The sequence below is a fragment of the Poecilia reticulata genome, linkage group LG21 (assembly GCF_000633615.1).
Source record: "Poecilia reticulata strain Guanapo linkage group LG21, Guppy_female_1.0+MT, whole genome shotgun sequence".
Lineage (NCBI taxonomy): Eukaryota > Metazoa > Chordata > Actinopteri > Cyprinodontiformes > Poeciliidae > Poecilia > Poecilia reticulata.
In genome coordinates, this window is record NC_024351.1 from 8309452 (window position 1) to 8329547 (window position 20096).

The 20096-nt window shown below is 36.1% G+C and overlaps 1 protein-coding gene across 6 annotated transcripts in view; it reads right to left on the reverse strand.

Annotated features, from left to right (window-relative positions):
* Positions 1-20096, reverse strand: part of stxbp5a (syntaxin binding protein 5a (tomosyn)) — a 102124-nt gene that overhangs the window by 24136 nt on the left and 57892 nt on the right. For all 6 annotated transcript variants that reach the window (XR_532445.2, XM_008397743.2, XM_008397742.2 and 3 more), the window contains exons 7-12: positions 19708-19791; positions 7522-7645; positions 4336-4414; positions 3421-3575; positions 944-1016; positions 583-730 (exon numbers count right to left, since the gene is read on the reverse strand). Coding sequence is in view for 5 of the 6 variants with exons in the window: in XM_008397743.2 (XP_008395965.1) it covers positions 583-730; positions 944-1016; positions 3421-3575; positions 4336-4414; positions 7522-7645; positions 19708-19791 (663 nt within the window). In the remaining variant the exon portion in view is untranslated. The remainder of the gene's footprint in view (positions 1-582; positions 731-943; positions 1017-3420; positions 3576-4335; positions 4415-7521; positions 7646-19707; positions 19792-20096) is intronic.

Consider the following 20096-nt stretch of genomic DNA (forward strand, 5'->3'; position numbering starts at 1 on the left):
GTAAAAATTAAAATCAGCATATTTTATCACTCCCTGGTTTGAAATAAACTCTAAACTGCTACATCTATGAATCTAAAATATTAACCGAGTGATGCAAATAGGGCAATTTTTTTCAATACTTGCTGATAAACACAGTATAAAAATTGTAATTGGAGAACTTGATAAAACAAATTATTCTGTTCATTCGGGTTCAATTATTTTTCTCTAAACATATAAAATCCTTAATTAAAATTTTTTTTTGTATTTCCTCAGGTTTTCTTTGACTCCTAATAAATTATCTGAAACATTAAAGCATGACAAAAAACAAAAGTAAATGCATAAGAGAATATAAAAGGGATAAATGTCTTAATGTCACTGTAAATGCTGCTTTATCGATTCATACAATATGCGCGTACTGATCATACCGAGAGTGAAAATGCATTTCCTTCAGATGTGTTGCTCACAGGATCTCTGTGATTTATTTTCCTTTTCTGAGGAGGCTTTTACAGTTTTTTTGTTTTTTTTCCCCTTTTTCTCTTTGATATTGAAAAAAAATGAAAGAGGCCTTTATCAATGAGATGTGGTAGCTGTTCTTCACGGTACCTTTTTGCTGTAACCCTGTCGCTTTTGCCGCGAACCAACGGAGTAAAGTGCAGGAATCAGGTCCACAGGGCAGTCGGCAAAGTACTCACAGCAGGTTACAGGAGACTCGTGGATCGTTAGAGGATATGGGTTCTCGAATATGGGGTAACTGTTAACAAGGTCGGAACAAACACCGATCACACAACTTGTTATGCATGAAGTGGTTCCACATTAACAGAAATGGTAAACGCTTGCTTTATGTACATTGCATTTTGGAATATGGCAAGAAAAAAAGAATAATAAATGGAAACAGAGGTACTCCCAGGACAACTTTAGTGGTCAAAGGAGCTTTAAATAATGTAGTTAAGAAAGTAGGACTTACCCGTTTTGTGCAAGGTCGATCACCACTAAATCTTTTTCTAACAGGACCACCACAGCGTAAGGCTCCTGAAAATCTGTAAAAGTTAACAGATAGAATCATTTGTTAAACACTTGGGAGAACTCCCCTGATTCCTACAAACCACATAAGAACCAATCTTTCATAGAAAATTCGAACTGGATCAGTCTGTGTTTTATCTTGATAAACCGTCTTGAAAATAATTTTGATTATAGATTTTTATGAAAACATGTAATCTATGAACAATTCACAGGCCCAAAATTGTAGCTAATACACTGGCATCCCACTCAAGCTTGTTTTTGTAGTGAATGTATGCAAAAATATTTAATCTTTAGAGACAACAGCGATCACTAAGCTGTTTCGTGCTGACAGCTGCTTAATGACATCAGCTAGAGTTAAGAGCCTTTTTTTAGGAGACCTTGAAAAAGTTAATTTTTTCCTTCTTTTTTTAAAATAAAGGAATACAAACACAAAACTGGCTTTTTAGCATTAAATTGCTTTTTGGCATCAGGCTTTCTCTACACCTTATAATAAATTGGTAACACTTTATTTAAAGGGGTGTCTGTAAGACTGACATGAAACTGTCATAAACATGACATAACATGTTTATGACATGTTATGTCATGTTTTTTAGTGCACCTTTGAACATGCAAAGGTATACTAAAAGTTGCATTAAAAGTGTTAATTTTGCATGAATCAGTAAATGATGTCACTTTTAATGCAAAGTTCCATTAAAACTTGCATTAAAAGTCAATTAAATGTGTCAACTTTGCATTAAAAGTGTCATTATTCACCGAGTCTTAAGCATTCATGAAGACTCCTACATGTTCATGACAGGTGTTATGTCATGTCTAAGACAGTGTCGTGTCTTATGCAGGTAACCTTCTAATAAAGTGTCACCAACAAATCTAAGTAGTATTGCATTGTAGGTTTATTTTCATCATAGATACATCTGCTTGTTACACGGGAATGTCTGAATTTGAGGTAGCTTTCCAAACATTTCCACTTAAAAAAGTGAATATCGGGTTTCTATATTTTCTGAAGTGTAACATTGAAAACGATTGTCATGCTGGAACTACTCCAAGAAAAAAAAAAGGTAAATGAGACAAGGATAAAGTATGAAATAAGAATGTTCTTAGTGGCTTGATGGAGGCTGTAGTCCAACAAAAAACATTTTTAAAGGTTTTTGTTATTGAACTCCTTGTACCCTTCATTTGGAATTATATGCAAATTTCATCCATAATATTACCTGTGTGGTTGTTTATAAAAATGTCCATGTTCATAATTTGAAAATTGTTAGACAGGCTATGCAAATCAGTTTGCAGACAAGAGAAGGCCATCCCTGACAATATAAGTGCTTTCATTTAAAAGTTAACTTCTTCTGCAATTCTTATCTGGATGTGCAATGAGTTATGGTACCAACAAAATGATCAATGAGTGAAAACAGAAGGAACATGCCTCTGCAAATTGCTCTGCGTGAAGAAATAACATCAACAGGAGCAAAATTTAAACTGATTAAAGACTGGCTGAAGATTTTGAGTCAGATATATTCAGGAATAAATTAAAAATGTTTTATATTTTAGGTGAGCAAATTAGATCTGGTTAATAGAGCAATGTATTAATGCCGACCTGTTTGGCTGTGCAGGGAGAATATTAATGAATATTTACAGGATCAGAGTGGCACATGAACATCAACAACAACAAAAAAAACTACGTTACTGATTATTGGGCCATGCCAGCAAAAAATATGTCTTTTGAATGCATATAAACTAATACGATGCATGGGACTGTGGAAGCCATTTATATTCCCCCTCCAGTGTTATTACATTTAGGAATACTGCATGTTCTGAAGCCAATTGTTGTACCGTATAAACAGATGCCGCAATTTAATGAGGATTTAAGTGCACACAATCACACACTATCAGCAGACGTGTCTTGTGCAGTAACAGAATCCCAGCTGTGACCATCAGCAGATAAAAAAAAAAGCAGTGGATGGTGCTATCAGGTTCCCAGCGATTTAATGAACTGTTACATAATCTGCTAATCCTCCCTCAAACTGTACATGTGGCACATTACATAGCAGCAGAGATTACACCCAGGATTACACACATTCACCACCCCATGTCGTTCAGCAAAAAGGCTGGACTTGTTTAAACTGTTGACGCGCCAGCATTGGAAAGAAGATAATTTAATTTTGATGGAAGCCTTTTATGTACGAAGGTACGGAATTAAAATGGAACGCAATATTTTGTTGTTTAGATAATGAAAGAGAGGTAGAATCCATTCCGTTGGGAAATTTATTGCAAAAAGCAGTAACACGCAACGCTACAAGCAATCTGATATAATTAAAAAAAGACTGAAGAATGTGTGTGTGTGTGTGTGTTTGAATCCACAAGGAGCATGAAAATACTGCTTACAGATGTACCGAAAGTGTGCCAATTTTGACCAAAACATACACTTACCATTAGGATACGGTGTCTCACATAGCGTGAGAAAGTCTACGATAGGATAATCCATCTCCAGCACAGCGATACTCTTTCCGTGCATAACTGTCAGACATGGCCTCCGACCCACCGTGTCGTAGGACAGACCACCAGAGAATATAATGAAAGGGTCCCTGAAGATATATAGAGGAGAAGCATAGCAACACAATATTTCGTCAAACTATTGCAACAGTTTTGTATATATATATATAATCATGATGACCGGCATCAAGATGTACTAATATTTTTTAAATAATTTAAGAGATCCCAATCTAACCAGTTTCTCGCTCTATAACAAGCATAGAGTATCTGCTGTGCCTTCACCCACCTGTTGCGGCACGTTGCTGCTCAGTGGTTGAAAGAAAGCTGCTACACATTTTCTGTGTTTGCAACAATAATGGACGGAAAAATTTCCCTTCGGAAAAGTCACAATCATGCTGTGAAAACTGTTGAGCAAACCTTGTCACTCTTGTTAAGATAAGCACATTTTTAAAACTGACCAATTGTACATGGTCAATTGTACAAATGGTCAAGGTTAATGACAACCTTTCTGCAAGGTTGTCATTAACATCTGTCACCTTAATATTAGCTAATTAAAAAAAAACTTCAGGTCATAGTGAAAAATCTTTAAATATTTAAGTATTTTAAAAATAGCGTATTTAACAAACTGGGTACAAATGATTAAAATCACACTGCTAGACTGTACCATAATTGGTTTAGCTAAAGATGAACATCATTTTTTCAGAAACTTTATTCTATAAAACATTACTACATAGCATGGCAAATGCAGCTTAGCAGCTTTTAACCCATGTTAAGGAACGTGCTGTGTTATTTGTCAACTGTGTATGCTATTTTTGGAAAAAAAATTATTCTTGTATGTAAGAGGGAGCTTACCCATTTCTCGTTGTTTTATATTCCACTTTAAGAATGGGTTTACACGGCTCTGGCTTCTTTCCATCCTTGGGCTGTTTTCCTAAAATAGAACAAACAGAAGTTACTTTACTTTGCCCGTTCGTTGCTTCCTCTTCTCCTCCTTTCTTCGTGTTTCTCGTCATTTAATTTCCCCCCTGAAGCAACACTTAAAACGCTGGGCTGAACAGTCGTAACAGCAACAGAAAACTTCTACAGCAGAGGAGAGGAAGACAACGATGGATATGTGCTGCAGAGGTCTGATGTTTGCTGGTGATTCTGCCGAGAAAATCAATTTAAACCTCTGGGGTTTTCAAGTGTATACGAAATTCAAATGTATTTAGATTTTTGTATAATGATAAGGCATTGAACATAATGACTTCCTGATGACTTCCGCAGGATCACCACCCTGCGGTAAGGTGATCCCTACCGCAGGGTGTACAGAGCAAATCTGTTTAAAATAAAGAACACTTTTAATAACGGATATCAAAAAAGACAATTAAGGAGGGACTTAAAAGCCTTACTTAAATCAGTCAAAGGAATTTGCATAATTGCCCATTAAATACCAAAGTAATTATGTATGAAGCAGTGAGGGAAACAACTAATTAAAAAGCTGGTGTGGTGAAATCCTTTCTGCATTTCCTTGCATACAAAAAAAAAAAAAGCTTGAAAAGTCCAATTCTTTCCCTTTGGTTTAATTACTGTCTTTGTTCTCATCTAGACTCTTTTGCTCTCCGACTTGTTGACACTCCCACACAACCTGCCGCCCTTTCTTTTTTTTTTTAGGTCCAGAAACTGTCAAGGTGTTCTGTGTTAGTATGTGACGCAGGGAGGCAGAAAGGTATGAAGTGAAACGACTTCATACGAGTAGATTTGGATTCAGAACGACATAAACAGAGCGGCGGCAATGGAGTGCATGTATTAAGGCACGAGGTACAGCGAACAGAGGCGGATTATAACCGAGCTGACAATAGAACCTCTAATTGAAACGGCAAGGGAATCATGAGCAGGCAAATACGTGGAGGAATGCTTTCAGTGAGCACGCATCTAACAAAATGCATGATGCATGTTTAATGGACAGCTTGGATTTTGAAAGAAAGAAAAACAACAGAATCAATGGCTGTCAGTTTTTAAACAAAAGGGGAAAGTATTATTTAATTATTTTTTTAGACAAAATGGATTAAATAAACAGATATTTTTGAAAAATAGGATATAAAATTTCAAAATATCTTAATGCAGCAAGTTCTATGAATAAGTTGTGTACATCATTTCCGAAGTTAAACAACAAGTAATCATGGCCATCAAGGTTTTCAGATGTGTGGAGCCAAAACAAAACAAAACAAAACAAAATAAAAATTATATTTTTATGACAATACCATTTTAGCATTATGTTAAAGTAATGAGATATTCTTCTCTAGGATAAAAAGATGAAGAATTTTCCCCTTTGAAAATAAATACTGTCATTTAGGATACGGTAAAAAATTGGAGACAAAATTGTTGCAGATTATTAAGTAAAAAATTATAATCAGCAACAATGCGAACTAAATCACGAAATATAAACTTTGTTAAAAATAGTTGCCTAGTAAATGCTGTTTTCAGAAAGATTGAAAACAGCTCAAAGACTTTTTTTTATTTGCTTCAGGAAAATCTGCTGATGAACTACATCTGTTGAGTAAAAGGGCTGCGTGGAAAAGCAAAAATTTACTTACAGGGGAATTGGGTAGTGTGGATGAGAACAAAGGAGCCAGCTAAATATGTCATAGGCAAATCAGTTTATGTTCCCCAGGTAACATATACCAGGGAATCCACTCATGGCAACATACTGCTTTGTTTTAAGAAAATTAGGCTCTTAATTAAATGCTGGCCACTCCATCTGTGGTTATGTTGTGTATGAAGAATGTACTGCCTGCGCTTCTTTTCATTTGCTTTCATTCTTGCTGGGAAGAAGTAGCATTATTCTGACATGACGTCTACTGTTTAAGAGGGGGCCTGCAGTGAGTGCAGCACACAATGGATGAACAGTCCATCGACTACGATGATGTCACAACTCTCTTTCCATTGCAAATATTGACCTGGTAATGAAGTAACTGGGTTAATATCCCAGTGTTAACCTGGTAATTGTATTATCAATGAAAATGACGTAAGAGTGTCCTCATGACCAAAATATGATAATGTGTTACCTGCCATCACAGGCTTGAAAATAATCAAAGAAATTAGTTTAAGCTAAAACGTGTAAAAAAAGAAAAATGGACAAAAAGTTTTATAACAAATGAAACATGGCAGCACACAACATAGAAGAATGAGCAGAAACAGGACTAACTGGATATGGAAGAATCTGTGATCAGCTGTGATAATATAAAACAATTCCTGCGCATATGCATTGTATCATAATGACCCTAACAAGGTCATTATGTAATAGGTCAATTTCCAGGAAAAAAATATATAACTTTTAGGGATGATTTGTTGATTCTATAACAGAATTGAAACGCAAATAACCTTTTGCTCAAGACATTATTCGATTATTGCTCATATTACAAATAGCAACAGGGCATCATAGGCCTTTCTGGACGGACAGACATAAATAACAAATACTGTGGAAGCTCTAAATGTGCAGGCGTCCGAATGCAAATTTTCTGAAAACAAATGTTTAGGTTGTACTTAGGCATGTGATCCAGGGCATGGGAAGACTGCTGCACGGCTCCCAAGAGCCTGAACTCTTCCTAACATTTTGAAATTCGGGTACAGAAGCAATTGTCTATGAACTGCTTTCTTAAAGCTCTTTGGATTGTCTTGGCCTTGCGATGGACTGGCGACCTGTCCAGGGTGTATTTAAAGTTTCACTGCACATCTATATAATGTTTAGGAGGCTACATCTTGGGAAAAGCATGCCGTCACAAACTCATATTGTATGTTCATGTATTACTTGTAGATATTCATTTCCTATTGAAATTTTGAACAATATACCAATTGGTATTTGTCGCTAGTTGCATCTAATATTAAAAACTAAAACCGACATACATATTTCCTTATGATGAATGGATCATCAAGTTGTTAAACCAGTTAACTCTGGGTTTCTGGAGAGTACCACAGAGCACGTGTTGGTAACAAAATATTAAATAGGTGGGTGACGCTGTGAATGAAGACGCAGCTCGTGAGTCTTCATCCCCTTACCATGCGGTGTGATTGTCTGTATGGGTTTTCCTTGGCCTCTGATGTTCCATGTGGTCAGAGTTCCATCTGAGTGACTGCAAATGAACTGTTTTCCCTCGTGATGCCAGGCAACTGAGTGGATAGCCTAAGAAATTACAGACAGAAAGGCAGAGAGAACGGGGGAGGTGGTCAGGGGAAAGTGGTTGAACAGGATAAGGATGTCATGTGCCACCATGTCCCTTACGCCACACGTTTGCTGCAGCGCTGAAGCCATACGGTACACGTTACTTGTGAGTGGTTTAAAAGCCTGTGACTGTGTGCTCATGGACAGATGGTAGATGTGAGGAAAAAAAAAAAAAAAAAAGAGTGCCCTGACTTCTGAATTGTTATTATGGTATGCTGCAGTATTTTAAGAGCCATTTCTTGATCATGATAAAACAAGAGATGCTTAAGGGTTATTATTAGCAGGACTGAACTTAAAACATAAGGGTTTCACGTCATAAATGTAAAACATGCTTGAAGTAACAAACGGATCTGTATGTAATGAAATAAGAGCACATCACAATGTTTTACGTTTCAACATTTTGTATTTGAACTATTACGTGTACGAGGTTTATAGCTACAGTAAAAAAAGATTACCAGTTAAGTCTTGATTGTGTTTCAAGTTTAAAAACTCAAAACTTGAAACTATTTACCACATAAAAAAATGCCTTAATTCTGTTCCTCTTATATCATTAATCATAACTGTTGTGGCATGTCTAGTTTACATAGTTTTTGCTGAATTTTAAGAAAATAATTACAACAATCGTTGTGGGAAAATGACTGCTTTCATACCACATCAGTAGTTAGTGTTTGTCCTTTTTTATTTATATAGTCTGCTGTGTTAAATTTCAAAAGGAACATATCCATTCAGAGAAAAAAAAAAAATCAAACCCCCACTTATTCTAAAGCAAAACGAATAATATTTTGAAAATCTCCACAACCACCACCCAGTGTTTGTAGGTTCGTAACAGATTTAAACATTTAAAAACAGCTACATAAATCTTTACAACTATTATCAGGGAAGGAAAAAAAAAAGTCTGCAGCATTTTCTTTAACATGAGTGAATTTCACAGTAGTAAATTCAGTTAACTCAACATGATTCAGAATTAAACACACTCATTTACAGGAGGTCTCACAGCTGAGTGCATAAGAGAGCAGAAACCAAGCAAGTCACAGGAGCTATGTGTTGACCGCTGAGACTGGATGGTGTCAAAGCAAAGAGCCGGGCAAGAAAGAAGACGTTTTGGCAGAAGGAATGCCAAAAATTGAGTGATCTCAATTTTTGTGGACATGGCAACAACCACTAGGATGCTGCCATATATGGCCACCCCACCAAACTGTGTAATAAGGAGACAAGAGTATTGATCAGAGACATGACCAATAATCCAGAGGTCACACAGGCAGAGCTTGTGTGTGAGCTTATACACTAATTTTAACATACAGAATGGAGTAAGTCCATGTTACTCAACATGCTTGTAACTCTCCACATGCTATGGGTACATTGTAGCTTACTTTAGCATTGATGTTAATTTCTAGCATCAGAATGCTGGGTTCCAACCAACGGGTACACTTTGGCAGGCCCCGTTTAAATTTCTTAAGAAATTTCTAGTTCTACAAATGCCATTATCTTATACTGGAGGCACTATTCACTCTTTATAAATTTAATAAATTAGTGTCTCAACACAGAAAATGGATTTACAGCTCAGAATGCCAAAGGTTCTTTTTAAATGTATACATTTCTTTAAGCATTGTTAGGGAGTAAATACAGATTTACACAGTAGGATATCCTTTAAGTCAAGGAAAGAGTCTAATTGATACAAAACAGTACATAGAGTTATTTTCAAACATCATTTCTTAGCATGTTATCTAGTATCTAGTGATATTTGCTTGTGGAATTTCCTTATTTCCTTTGTATGAAGATTTGTTGTGCGTGGTAAAAGTGGTGGGTTCAGTGAGCCGCAGCCAAGGAAGAAAGATGGGCTTGTTATTAATTCCCCACAAATGAATCACTGGAGTGCTGCGCCAAATGGCATGGATGTACTCCTGTAGGTGTCCTGAATGAAGGGTGAAGAAATTTCCCATTTTGCAAAATATATCTGGACCACACATTTTGAAATAGTCCAAGTTATCCATGACTAATTCACTTGTTTCTTCAAACATTCAGAGCTGATTTTTATTTATTTATTTTTTTGTAATCAAAATTTCACGATGACACTGGGAATGATGGACACTTTAAAGATATTTCATTTCACCTTATTTGTAAACAATTTCTTTTAAATTCAAATGTGCAAACTATCTATAACAAAGCAACTGATCAAACAACAAGTGTTGCAAACACATTATATACATTTAATGAGATCGACTCTTAAAGACAAGGCATCAAACTGAAAGACCTAACAAAAAAATCAATTATATTTTCATTACCAAGATCCTTCATTCACACCATCAATAGTTTCCTGACAGGCAACAAACCTTCAGAGTTCTAAAAGTCTGTTCATTTTGACAGTCCCGATGGGGGACAATCCACTACGCTTAATTGGAAAATGAGCAGGGTAATTAAAACACATGGTACTCATCAAATCAAACAATACCAATTAAAAAGACTAATTTCATGATTTATCACATTAGGCTCATTTCCACAGATTGGTCTTTAAGGAAGAGAGAATACAGTCAACACTCATTATAGTCACAGGGTAGCACCACACACTCACAGACACATGCTCTTACAGCAAGGCTAATAAGCACAAATTAATATTGCCAAAAGAAACCAGATGCAGGGCACAGACATCTATATTCTCAGCCTTAGCTGGAGTATCGTCTGGCAGCACTGCATCATGCTGGGACCCATAGGAGCTCTAAAGTACCACACACACAAACGTCTCGTTCAATCACTTCAGAGTACAATAGGCTGACCAAGAGAAAGCACTTAAAGGAAAATGACTTATTATTTTTTTGCTTTTAAAGACTTTTTCCATCCCATCATTATTGTAGAAACAATAAGATTCTGAAGAATCCATTTTATGTCGTTTTTTTTTTTTATTAGGATCACATACTTGTAGCACTCAAATTGGAATCTCAACAAAAAGGTGGCTTTAGTAACAAAAAAAAGAAGAGGCAGATTCTGTGAATACATAGGTTAACATATTTCAAGATATTTTTTTTGTTTATTTTGACTTACAATAATAAAAAAATCTAAATATTTTAGGCTTCTATACAAAAAAAGCACATTACATAAAATCAATAAAAATGAATTTTCAATAAATACATCTATACTGACACTATAGCCAGGGAAGGTAAGCCACAAAACCTGGATGTTTTACAGAGTGCGGCATGCAAACATATTAATGGAAAGCTTAGCTAAAGAAAAAAAAACTCTTTTAGAAAAAGTTCCACAAGTAAAATCTTTTAGACGTTTGTGGAGCAAAGCTCAATTTAGAAACTGAATGGAGTCTCCCAAGGCAAGGACTATGGCTGGAGCCAGAGACAATGTCAGAAGCATCTTATTTGGACTAAGAAGAATAAGAACCAGACTATTCCTCAGCTGTCCAAAGTCTGTCTTTTGGATGAAAGTCATTTTTGAATTTTGTTGCTAATGAAGTCTCAAAGCCTGGAAAAGTAAACCATGTTATGTGCTGCTGTTTGTTCACTATCTTTTATCAGGTCAGCAAAGCAGAAAATTTCAGAGAACTTCATACTTCCCTCTTTTTACAAGAAGGGGGAATCATTAATTTCCACAGTAGTTTTATGGTAACTGAGGTGGTGTGTGTTTTTGTTTTTTATTTTTATTTTGCAAATTTCCTTTAAACGTTGGCTCATAATGTAAGATGACCTTTAAAGGTGCTTATGAGATGTGTTGTTAATAGGCTTTATAGAGAGACCGATTTCATTTTCCAACAGGACTTGGCATTTGCTTACACATAACCACTTGTACCAGTTTTAATGACCATGGTATTACTGTGTTTGATTGGAAGATCGCCAAGAAGGAGATAAGAGACATCAAAAGCAATAAAGCAGAAGAGGCGAGGGCAAAGGAACCTGGCCTGTTACAGGCTAATCACCTCCACGCAAAACCTCATTGCTGCACTTATTGATGCAAAAGGAGCTTCAGCCAAGTATTAAATGCAGTGGAGGGCTGGAGGACAGCGCTGGAGAATCTCCTGAACAGATCCATGAATCAGATTCGGAGGAAAAGTCCTAAAACACAGTTGCATCTTTTCTTGCTGTAACCTGAGCCAGAATTGACATTTTACTAGTAAATTCAGTCATGCTCATACGGATCAGATCCCACTCACCTCAGAGTCTCTGTAGTCACATACACTTACCTGGTTTTAACATCTACATCAAATGTATTTTAAATGACAAGTAAAGCCAAAAAGTCATGGACTAGACAGCAGCTCCACATATCTCCAGAATCGTATTTTATTTATTAATCTGAATGTTGGTTTTTCACTTGCTTTAGGCCAAAGTCATTAACTTTAACAGAGATACATGTTTTAGATATGATACTGTGTGAATGGTGTCAATATGATATGAAACTCAAATTGGATTGCTTAAATAAATTTCTGATGAGAATCTAAATAAGATGCGCCTGTAGATAACAGACAAAAAAAACATTAATTTCTCAGTAACTTCCTGATTTTGAGCATTTCCTAAGTCTAGGCTTGAATAAACCTTCCTCACCAGAAAATATATTATTCACATAATTTAACTTTTGACCTTTGTCCTTAAAAACTATGCAACTCCCCCAAAATGTGACTGAATACAGATTTAGGTCCACGAGACATACTTGGGTAATTGTGTGCACGCAAATATTCATCTATGACAAGAAAGTCTACGAATACAAGCACTCGGGGCAAAATGTCAACACCGATTCCCACTGAGCAATTCATTCTTGCTTTGGAATGAGAAATCCACTTTGGGTCTGTTGTTGAGTTGCCATCATTATATAAGCGCTGAATAAAACAATCCCCATTGAGCTCCTTAAGACGTTTTCTGTAATGAAAAGATGGTTCACAATCACATTTCATGACTGCAGCGAGGAAAGAGGCTTAGATAAAATTCATCCTAAAACACAAGTGCATCTTAGATTTTGGGGTTGCTGTATCCTGACTAATCATTAGATTTGTACCAAAAGAGAAACTTAATCCCAACTGTGATTTCAGATAAAAGGTCAAAAGTTTACACAAAGCTCAGCAATACTGACCCCTTAGCAATATATTGTTACAATGACATGAAATCACATTTCACTTATTTAAAAAATAGGTATTGTCTCTTAGTTTTCTTAGCTGTTTTTTAAAACAGAAATATTCAGCACACTGATGAACATCACATGGTTCTAAACAGCTGTAAATGGTCATCTGTCTGGCTTCATAACTAATCTTGGAGAAGAAAACAAAAAGATTATGAAACCAGAGTTTACTTAAAAGGTCACAAATAATCCATTTCAGATTTGAAAGCACAACTGCAAAAAAAAAAAAAAAAAAGTTTCAAAACGACGAGAGTTTTCATCCCATGATTGTTTTTGTTTTGAAATTATAATAACTTCTCCTGGTTCTATGAACGATACAGTATCACTAAAACTCTCCTTGGCAGGTTTAGGGGAAAGTCATCAGTCAGTTGTGTATCATGGCCTAAATAGGTGAGCTCTGATTAAAAAGCCTGAAGGGGAAAATACAGTGGTGCTACTCTATGCTATACAAATATGGCAACAATTACAGCTACCCAATAGTGCCAGTGTCTGACACAGCAGGTTCACGCCAGTTTGCACATTTTCAAAAAAGTCAACAGTGTGTACAAGTTTCCAGACGATGCTGCATCAAAATCAACGTCTGCAAACAGTTGCAAGAATTAGCACGCCTTGCTAAGGCAAATAAAACAAGTTACTAACTCACCAACATTGGCTCTTCAGGTTCAGAACAGAAGGTCTGCTTGAAGGTTTGAATAATTAGTTAAATAAATTCGGCTTTTGCATGTCTGTGTCGATTGTTGAGATCATGACTGAGTCTGAGTGTGTAAAATAAGCTTCACCTCTTTCTCCACACAAACATTAACATAATCAGTTTTGTAGCACTAATTTATTACTTAACATTATTTAACATTTTAACAATGGCAATAGCATGTTAATTTTTTAATTAAATCAGTTATACCAAGTAGTACATTTAAGCTCACATTAATAATGCAGCACAATGAAAAAGTGGTACGCTTTAAGTTAACATAGGGTCAGGACATATTAGACTGTTGCTATTTAGTGGCAATGATATTCAAGAATAATGATAAGCTTTCTCAGATTATGCCTCAGTATTGAATTAAAATAATAAGAAGTGTATAATTTATAGCTGTAACTGCAATATAGTCCTTAATGTTTATAATTTATATAATATGTATTTTCACAACTCTCAGTCCTCCACAAACAGACACCCAACAGATTGGATGCACAGCTACATCAGACACAAGCCAACTGCTGCCCAACTCACGGCTACAATGGAGGGTACATTTTTAAAAGTTGTGTACAATCTTGAATCAGCACTTCTATTAAAAAAAAAAGGAAAAACTTCTTAGCCTTTACATTTACTCTAGAAAATGGAAATACTATCACAATTTCATCTTCACTAGCGTTAACAGCAAGACATCGATAGCCAGAAGCAAAGATTTAAAAAAGCTTAAAATATAAGTATTAAGAATTCTATATAACTCCTGAGACATAAATAAATGAGAGCACAGAGAAAGTGACTGCAATCTGCAAAATGTAGAAAAGAAAATGAGTTCGGAGATGCACGGCAAATGGCAGGTTGTTTGTAGAGCTGACAGCAGAATAAATGAGAGAGCTGGAGCAATAGGACTATTAAGAGCACGACAGGAAAATAAAATAAAATCCTGCATTCTGTCAGAAAGCAACATCAACCAAGAGACAAACAAAAGAGGCTAGAGGGGCAGAGAATTAAGATCTGGCTGCCAATTTTGAACGATTCTTTAGGTTCAAACTTTGTCCAAAGGTGTTGAGTCAGATTGGACAAGGGAGGAAGGGTCAGCGTGACAGATGCTCTCTGGCTGGCACTTACTGGAAACCCATAGTGCTGATCTGCAGCTAATAATAGATAAACCACTGAAAGAAACATAGTGGATGATGTGCTCTCTCAGCTCTTTGAGAGCTTGTAAAACCAAAGTTTTATTGGTTCAGCTTTTTGTTCGAACTTCAGCAAAAATGCTGTGGTTATTTAGAAGACATGTTAACTTCCCAGATTTTGCTGACAATTCTTAAATATATCACAGCATCTGCAACAAAAAAAAAAAAAAATCTTTCACTTCTGTCTACTTGCAGATGTTATTTATTTTTTTACGTCCATTTTTTCATCATATCAGCCTACATCACTTTTTTGTATCCATCTTTTCAAACCCAGAAACTCATTCTGTCTCTCACTCAAAAATTTCCATGATAACAAACAAGCTTCAATATTAGCTTATTCGAAACTCTAAATCCAGAGCTGCTTTGAATGTTGGCTCGCTCTCCTTTTTGAGAGCAATAAGACGGGGAAACTTCCATGTTCATTTCTGTCAACGACTTTGATTCTTGGCAGCAAGCTTCTGGGCAAACCCTGGGGTTTGGATGAAAACGCAACAAAAACAGAATTTTGCTAGAAGTGTACAATGTAGTTTGGAAAGGGATTTGATAGATGAATAGATGACTACACTCTTTTTCACCTGACGAGAAAGAGTTTGCACTTAGTCATGATCTCATGGAAGACTAATTCTTGAATGATTGGTTGTGCACATATTTATTAAGTTCTACTGTTAGAAAATCCTTTTTTTACACAAAGTTCTCATCCAAGTTTTGGGCTAAAAAAAAAAAAAAAAAAAACTTTAAAGAAAATCTTGCATTCTAATTGTATTAGTAATTTCCTGAACATCTTGTATAAAAATGGATTTAAACTCCATGTCCTCATTGTGAAGTCAGTCTAACTAACTGTTGCATCAGCCGTGTCCATCAGAGCGTTTCTGGAATCATATTGAAGTCGCAGCACAATCTTAGCCACAATACCCTACTGATGTGGCACGTCGGCAAGCTGGAGGAGGGTTCCAGGCCAAATTGCTCCACAAATATCAGATGTTTTCTAGTAACTGAGTTCATTTGCCTACTAGGAATCTGATGGCTACATTTTAAATGAGAAGCAAAAGAAGAAGTCAGTGTGTTTCGGCATCTTTTCATCCTTCATGTGCAAGTAAATCTAAGGAAATGCAATGGAGGAGCACTTCCTTTTCAACTCCTCCAGTTCCCACCCTACGAACGCAAAAGCCCAGTCTCTGGAGAGTTAGTGTTAGGACGAGGATAAGCCCGTTTGGGAAGATTCAGTTCTAGAGACTGTAATGCTCAGCAGCAGAGAGAGGTCATTAGTTTATCTAAGGGAGATGGAAACAGCAGCCGCAGGAAGCAACAGAATGCGCTCCTAACGTACTGAAAACGCATAATCTTCTGTGCTGCTTGTGTTTGTGAGTCTCTGTATCTCAGAGCCATGCCAAGAAAGAAAAATGATCCGATTCTTCCTAACTGGTCGTCACAACATTACCACAGAGATCAGTGTAAAAGCAAGTGCCTGTTGAACTGTGTGTATGCCTGTTAGTTTTAGAAGATTTAGGTTTATAAGCACAAGCTTCTCTTCAAATTTCAGTTCATGCTAGGGCCACTTTATGAGCACATAGCCACGCAGGATTCATAGAAAAGCTCCAGGTGATTTTCCAGTCTGAGTCACTCGCCTAATTTCTTAGCTTATTTTCAGAGCGCTAGACGCTTATTTCCTTTAAAGTCACTCCTGACAATCTAATGCCAATGCTGAAATCACCAACAGTTGTAAACCCAACTGTCAATTTGTGAAACTAGCTCTAAAGAAAAATATACATGTTTTACAAGTTGGATATCCTCTAAGGACGTACTGACCAGGATTTTTTTATTCCTCCATACTGATTACATTCATTCAAGAATAGGCATTTGTTGATAATGTGCCCCAGACAGTGTGAATATGCTGCACCTACAGAGGGTTAAACTAAAGCTGCAAAATTCGGATAATTTGCCACCTGAAATGTGCATACTTTTTTTTTCTAAACATAAAACTAAAAACAGGACCTGTATTCCCAAGGATTCTCAAAGCGCTCCCGTCTTCCCCTAAAACATCCTGCAAAGGAATCCCAGCTTAAGAGTGATTTAGCCAGCTGCTGGGATCTAATACACCCCCGTTAATCAGCAGATAGAAATTACCAATCACTGACTGGATTAAGAAAAGTATGTTATGATGATGATTCTACGCAAAATGAAACGAGTTGCCACACAGCATTAACGTGTTTGATCACACTCTATTTACATCCTCATTATCATTTGGATTTGTCTCAGCTTCTTGCCATGCCGGTAATTTCCCCATATCATCTATTTGATATTAACGTGGATGCTTAGCTGTCGGTACATTTTTGTGATCGCCTGTTTGTACAAACTTGTATGATCTGGTGAAACGATTAACATAAAATGGGGAAGTAAAAAAAGGCGAAAGCCAAACGGGGCAGGAGCAGTGGCAGCTGTTGGAAGAGCTCCATCCCTTATATGAGGAATGTTTCTCCTTTCCAGTCTTCCTTCCCTAAGACACATTGAGGCTCAGTAAAAGTACTCCAGACATTTTGTCACATGAGGACCTCTCTTAAAGCTTAAGGTGTTTTGTGAATAACTCATCTTATTTGGGTAAAATTCTCAGAAAATATTTGCAGAAATTTTAATAACTTTCATAAAATGACATCACTAGGAGCTCCTTTTAGTCTTGGGGTTTTTTATAGCATGGCCCAGATGTTTACAGCCTCTGCATAACAAAAAAAACATACCCGTTTTTCAAACTGTCTGGCATTAAACTGAATTTGTTAAGTGCTCATAAACATACACGCACATCTCTCATGTCTTTTCTAAATTATCTTTCTCACGTGTAAATTTACTTTAATCTGAGAATGTTATTTTTAGTTGATGTACAGTATTTTTTATTTGTTACAAATTTACCTTTATTGCACAGTCTTATTTTTCTGTTTTTATATATTTTTTTTGTTTTTACCTTTGGGTTAATGTGCATTCTTCCATTTAAGTTTCTGCTGGTATAACTTAACATCCCCGTTTAATGAAATGCCACAAGTTCCCTGTGCATCAAAAAAACCTACACAACATGATTCTGCCGCCCCTGTAATTCTAGTTATGAGTCAACCATTCAGAAGCTTCTGAAGCAATGAATGGTTGCTAAAGGCAACAACAAATTACCAATGACATTTGATGCTTTACAAGGAATTTAAAGGCATAGTAATGGCCTATAAATCAATGACCTTGTGAAGTCTAAAAAAAACAAAAAAAAAAAACAACATTGGCCATAAAACTACCACAAGCTTTAAATTTCACATTTAACCCCTGTCAGATGTGCCAACTAGGCAATGGGCTTTACTGAAGAGCTAATAAAAATTTGATGTCGATTTGACTGCATTAACAGCACTTTGCTGTCAATCAAATTAGCAAAGTAAGAAGGAGGGGATGGGTGATAGGGGGAACTCGCTTCTGGCTCCTGCTTCTAAAATCCATTCAAGCAACAGCAGTTTTTATCATTTTGGCAAAATACTCATTTTAAAAACATCATATTTTATGTTATGAAGAACATTCTAGGGAGAAAATAAAATCACATGTGCATTTGACATTAATCGTTGCAATGCAACATTCAGATTTCAGATGGAGAAGTATTAAGAGCAGAATGTATGCAAGTTTGGGTGTTCTTTGTGTCTAACACATCTATTGGTCTTAAATAAGAACAATATAATTATCCAGAGGATTTATATATTAGAATACAACAAAAATAAAGGCATTCAGAATCTAAGTTAAAAGTGCATGTCCCTTTAACCAACATATATTCCTTAAAAGCATGCATATATTTTTTCTCATTGTAAAGAATATTTTCAGGAATTTAGAAAAGGCAGGAATTTATAACTCTGCACCTTACTCTTATTACCAAGAAAACACGAGTACATTTTGGTGCACACTATACTTTGCAGAAGAAAAAAAAGGTGCAGCCCATGACGCTTAAAAACAGTTTTGTCTGAGACATCATTTTCATATTTCATTTTATTTCTTGTGTATGGGTTTTATCCCATTATCTAGTGCATATTTGGGAGAAATCAATAGCCGAAACCAAATATGGATAAATCTAACAAATGCAACAAATAAAAACAAAAACATCTCCTTAGAGATTATATTTAGATCAAAGCAAATCTAAGCACAAACAGTCATACAGTAACTAAACTCAGAGCCAATATCGCTGTTAAATTACCTTTTAATTGGTATTAAAAGTTATTCAGGTAGTGTTTACTTTTTGTACTTTTAAGTTGCCTTTAATATGTATATATTTATTGTTTTTCCATTTTTTCCATTTTCCTAATCACATGTATTCCCATTTGACAAAAGAAAGAGAAGGTAAATTGTCAAAGCTAGAAATTAGAAAGAGACGTGCTGAAAGGTGGCATATTACTATGCTAAAGATCCCAGTGGTCCACAGATACTGATAACAGTGTCTTCATAACACTGCAGAGACACAGCCTGATAAGACTGATTCATTGCTCTGTTTTCCTCCTATCTGCTGACTGGTGATCCGGTCAATTTTCTGCACACAGTGACTTTTTACTCAATAAATGTGAGCTTTGAAACTTACTGATGGTCTGCACTTATTCTTACAGCTCCAAGCAAAGCAAACACTCAGTAAAAATTTGCATCTTTACTCCACCTGAGTTTTCATCAATGTCACATAGAACTGAAGTCAATAAAGCCATGGGACTCCAGCAGAGTGACCCGGGGCATCCTGCTGACTGTACTTTTTTTGATTGACGACAGGGTCCAGGTGCTTCTAAAGAATCAGCTGCCACCCTCCAATACTATTGTAAAATAAAAAGAAAGAAAAAAGCAAGCCCCAGGTCTGATGATGTTAAAATTGAATCTTAGTAATATATACATTTTTAGCAAACGCTTTACTTTTAGAAAACACAGCTCAGGAAGGTCATGAAAATCTGATCCAGTTTCAAGGTTATAAAAGAGACAACGGTAAGTTTGCGGCTGATTGAAAACCAAAGGAAAAGACTCAAAAGGGAAGAAATAAATCAGTGAGATTTGCCTACCTCATCATAAGTGTAGCGATAGTCTGCTTTCTTTGATTTCAAATCCCACAGGACCACGATCCCAGACTCAAATCCAATTATAAGCTGCAGAGGAAGAGCAACAACCATTCAGTGAGACCGGGGGATAGAGTCGACCCTCTGATGAGCTGAAACTGAAGTAATACTCTTGACATTCCAGCACAATATGATAGAAAGTCGGTGTAAGTAGCAACCTGCTACTCCTGGTTGACAGTAGAAAAGGCAAGAAAAGAAAAAAAAGGCTTGCAAAAAGAACAAAAGGCTGCTTTGATTCTTGACAACCTATTTAAGGAAACAACACCTACCACACAGTCTCAGAACATTCAGATTTCAGTTTGTTTCACATCTGTCTAAAAAAAAAAAAAATATAT